Source organism: Vigna unguiculata, chromosome 8 (genome assembly GCF_004118075.2).
Source record: "Vigna unguiculata cultivar IT97K-499-35 chromosome 8, ASM411807v1, whole genome shotgun sequence".
In the NCBI taxonomy this organism is placed as follows: domain Eukaryota; kingdom Viridiplantae; phylum Streptophyta; class Magnoliopsida; order Fabales; family Fabaceae; genus Vigna; species Vigna unguiculata.
Genome location: NC_040286.1, coordinates 2,535,254 through 2,538,971, shown reverse-complemented (window position 1 = coordinate 2,538,971; position 3,718 = coordinate 2,535,254). Strand labels below are relative to the sequence as shown.

At 35.2% G+C, this 3,718-nt stretch overlaps 1 protein-coding gene across 1 annotated transcript; it reads right to left on the bottom strand.

Annotated features, from left to right (window-relative positions):
• Positions 1-510: 510 nt before the first annotated feature.
• Positions 511-2,307, bottom strand: LOC114194518 (transcription factor MYB44-like). Its single transcript, XM_028084793.1, has one exon. The coding sequence runs from the start codon at positions 2,207-2,209 to the stop codon at positions 1,388-1,390; it is 822 nt and encodes a 273-aa protein (XP_027940594.1). The 5' UTR covers positions 2,210-2,307; the 3' UTR covers positions 511-1,387.
• Positions 2,308-3,718: the final 1,411 nt, after the last annotated feature.

The following is a 3,718-nucleotide window of genomic DNA, read 5'->3' as shown; positions in this document are numbered from 1 at the left end:
GTAGACTTAACAACTAAAGATCAATTATAATGAATCAATACAATAAAAAGTTATAATTTTATATTTTATAAACTGATTCACCAACATAAATATATTTATAAATTTCAAATTGGTGGAACTTATGTACCGAATGGCACCCATAGTGTTCATAACAATATTCATAAATAAATTTAATTAATAAAATACCTAACCAGTATTTCAACAACTCCAATATAATTGAATAACTCAAATGAGCAACTCAACTTTATATAATTATTTATTTATAATTAAACAACCAGAAATAAGTACTAGAACAAAAGCAAAAGATATGCAATGTTATTAAAATGCGCTTATATAATTAATTATATCTTTTGATTACTAAACTTTTATTCTAGGAATCCAAAAGCCATTAAATGCATACTATCGTTGTAGGGTGGAATTACTCGTACATTTCTCATACACTTCTAACTTAAGAATCAAATGTTTATCCAAAAGTGGGGTTCTCATCTCATAATAAGTAACAATGCTCAATTTAAGCAAAAACGTTTAAAATTTCAACCTCAAGTCCTTAGAACTAATGTGTCAATACCACATTTGAAGTGTCATCCACTTCATAACTCAAAATTTCATCTTAAAATACATACACAAAGTTAGAGATACATAAGAAAATTACAACAAAAAAATAAATGTATGTACAGTTTCTTTGATCAATAATAATAATTTATCAAAAAGGTCACTTTCTTTGACGACTTCATTTTGTATTTATTTGTAAATTTGTAAGTCATCTGTGTAATGGTTGTTTTGGTGGTGTGAAACATAGGTTTGGTAAATGATTGAAAGAGGTTGAAAGTGAGATATTTGGATGATGAGTGTAGAGTTGAAATTGAGTAGTGAATGTGCGGTGTTTTTCACATGCCTCAATTTGGTTGGCATCACTCAATCACTTGCCCAACAAGTTTCCACCGCAAAACAAAATATTCCAACCGGACCCACTTATGTCAATCATACATCCCACCCTTCTGATCTTCCTTCAATTTGAAGGACACAGACAAAAACGGTTCTGTCCTTTCTGTCCTCCTCCATCACCAACTCTCCCACATTTTTTTAAGGTTTCTCTTTCATTCTCCTCCTAATCACTATTCAACCACACACACTCATCAAAAATATTTTATCACAAAAGCACTCTATTTCATCTTTTCTTCTTTCAGTTCTGTACAGTGCCAAAATTATTACTAATTTTTACCCTTCAGCAAAGGGAAACTAGAATTTACTTCAACTACAGAATAAAATAAAATTCTTTTTTTTTTCACTCACTTTTGTTCTCTACCCTGTGATTCACCGTTTCATGTCCAGTGGCCTGCCTTCCTTCTGAGACTCCAAACGACACCGTTTCTCTCTTTCATTCCTCTCACTCGATGTTGCTGATTCCCATGCGCTTCATCACCGCGTTTCCAATGGCTTCCGTTTGTATTCTCAACCCATTCTTCACCTCCATCCCTGACATGTAACTCCTCACTTCCTTCCTTATCATCTCTTGCATCACCATCAAGAACTCCGCGTTGAACAATTGCTTCCCACGCTCTTCCACCGTCACCACCGGAGGCGGCACCGCCGGCGGCGGCGATGCTGGCCGCTGTACAGCTACCGTGTTAGGCTCAGAGCTTAGTCCGGGGAGACATAAACTCAGTGAAGTGGCTGGATCGGAGAGTGAAGAGGCGGTTTCCATGAGATTGGGCCTGCAGAGGGCCGAAGCCGAAAGAGTCGATAGAGCGGGCTGACCCGGATCGCTTAAATCAGACCCGGATGGACTGCTCGGGTTTAAATAACCCGCACCAACACTGGCGGATCTCTTCAGCGGTGGACGATTCCTGTCATCGAGATCTAGGGCGGAGCATTTTCTCTTGAGAGTGGAGTTCCAGTGGTTCTTGACGGCGTTATCGGTGCGGCCGTTGAGCAAACGTGCTATGGTGGCCCACTTGTTACCAAACCTACTGTGGGCCCTGACAATAGCATCGTCCTCTTCTGGCGTGAATGGACGGTGCTCCACCTCCGGCGAGAGCTGGTTGCACCACCGTAACCGGCACGACTTGCCGGATCGACCAGGAATGGACTTGCTTATCACCGTCCAGTTTCTCGGCCCCAGAGCCTGCACCAGCCTCTGCAGCGCCTCATCCTCCTCCGGGCTCCATGGGCCCTTGACCCGATCCATATCCCTGCTTCCCGATGCCATGCTAACAGAGTTTAATCATAAAGACAGAATAAAGAAAATATCAAAATTAAAATTTAAGAGATGTGGTGTGTGGTTTGTGAGAAGAAGGAGGGTGGGGTTTGGGGAAGAAATAGAAAAAATGGAAAAGGGATAAGGATGACCGGTTGGGCCGGTTGATGTGACCGGTTGGGGCGGTTGGCGAAGCAGTTACTTGCATACAGCTGGCAAACTAACACGCGTGGGAGTTGGAGCCTCTTCACACTTACACGTATGATCACGCTATCGGTGCTGCCTGGTGTTTTCTGTAAAATCATTAACTGATTAACTAAACTAATCTTTCTCTGTTCCTTTCTACACTCAATCTCAATTAGATATTTTAATTATTAAATTAATTACAATTTTTAATCATAATTAAAAAACAATCAACCCATTCATTCAAGAATATATCCTCTCATTGACTAAGACGGTTGAAGGTTGAACGTTGCGCATCCTAAATTCACTCTGACCAAAACGGTAATCTCCATTTCCAACAGAATCCAGTTTTAGTTGCAAAACACTATTAGTACCTTAAATTAATCATTATTAATTAATCAAATCTGATATTTTTTTATTTTAAATTTCAAAAATACAGTTTAACTGAATCTTTAAATTAAGTTAAATCTACATATTACTTCTGTTTATCAAATTATATATTTAATTTTCAAATTATATATTTAATTTTCGCTCAAAGACAACTACTCACCGTTACAGATATGGTCTTCCACACCTAAAATTAAACCATGATTGACTGTAAATTAAAGTTGTTTTATGTCTATAAAATATAAAATAAGAAATTAATAATATTTATAGACTGTTTTATGACTTTGAAGTTCAAAGTTGTTAAGAAACAGTTTTTATTTAATGGATTTTTTTATTAGTTTTAATGGCTTAAAATTAACTGTAAAGCTTACATATTTAAAGTAAAAAAAGGAAATGAGTAGGGACTCATTATCGGCTAAAATTTATCTAGGTTTAGGTTGATTAAATTAAATGTCTCACACTTTATTTGAAGAGTCTTATTTATTTTTTTTATTTTTTTAGACGAACAATATAAAAGCATGTGTTTAAAAGTGTTTTGTTAACCAATAAAGTTCAAAATAATTTATAAATCAAAGTTTTTTTTACTTGACAGCAACAAAGTGTCTTTCTCAAATTGATTCAAATTATTTATGATTTTTTGTTGACCTAGTTCAAAAGCAAACTCTTAGGGATTGATTGATGGATTATGTTTAGTAACTTAATCAACCTAAAGGAAACATTGCAGGTTCCTAGAAAAATAAATCATTAATTGAATGATAAATTTTGGTTACAACAGTCTCTTCATAGTATTTTGCATTAATATATAATTGAAAAAAAAAATACATATATTTAAATTCAAGCTGATTAAGTAAATTTTAAAGAAATATATGAGTTTCTTATTGTCTTCAAATAAGATTTTAGTTTATATATTTACCACTTGAATTTTTAAAAGAATACTAATAATATTCATTT

Coding starts and splice junctions, on each gene's coding strand:
- LOC114194518 (XM_028084793.1), bottom strand. CDS start 2,209: ATGGCATCGGGAAGCAGGGATATGGATCGGGTCAAGGGCCCATGGAGC.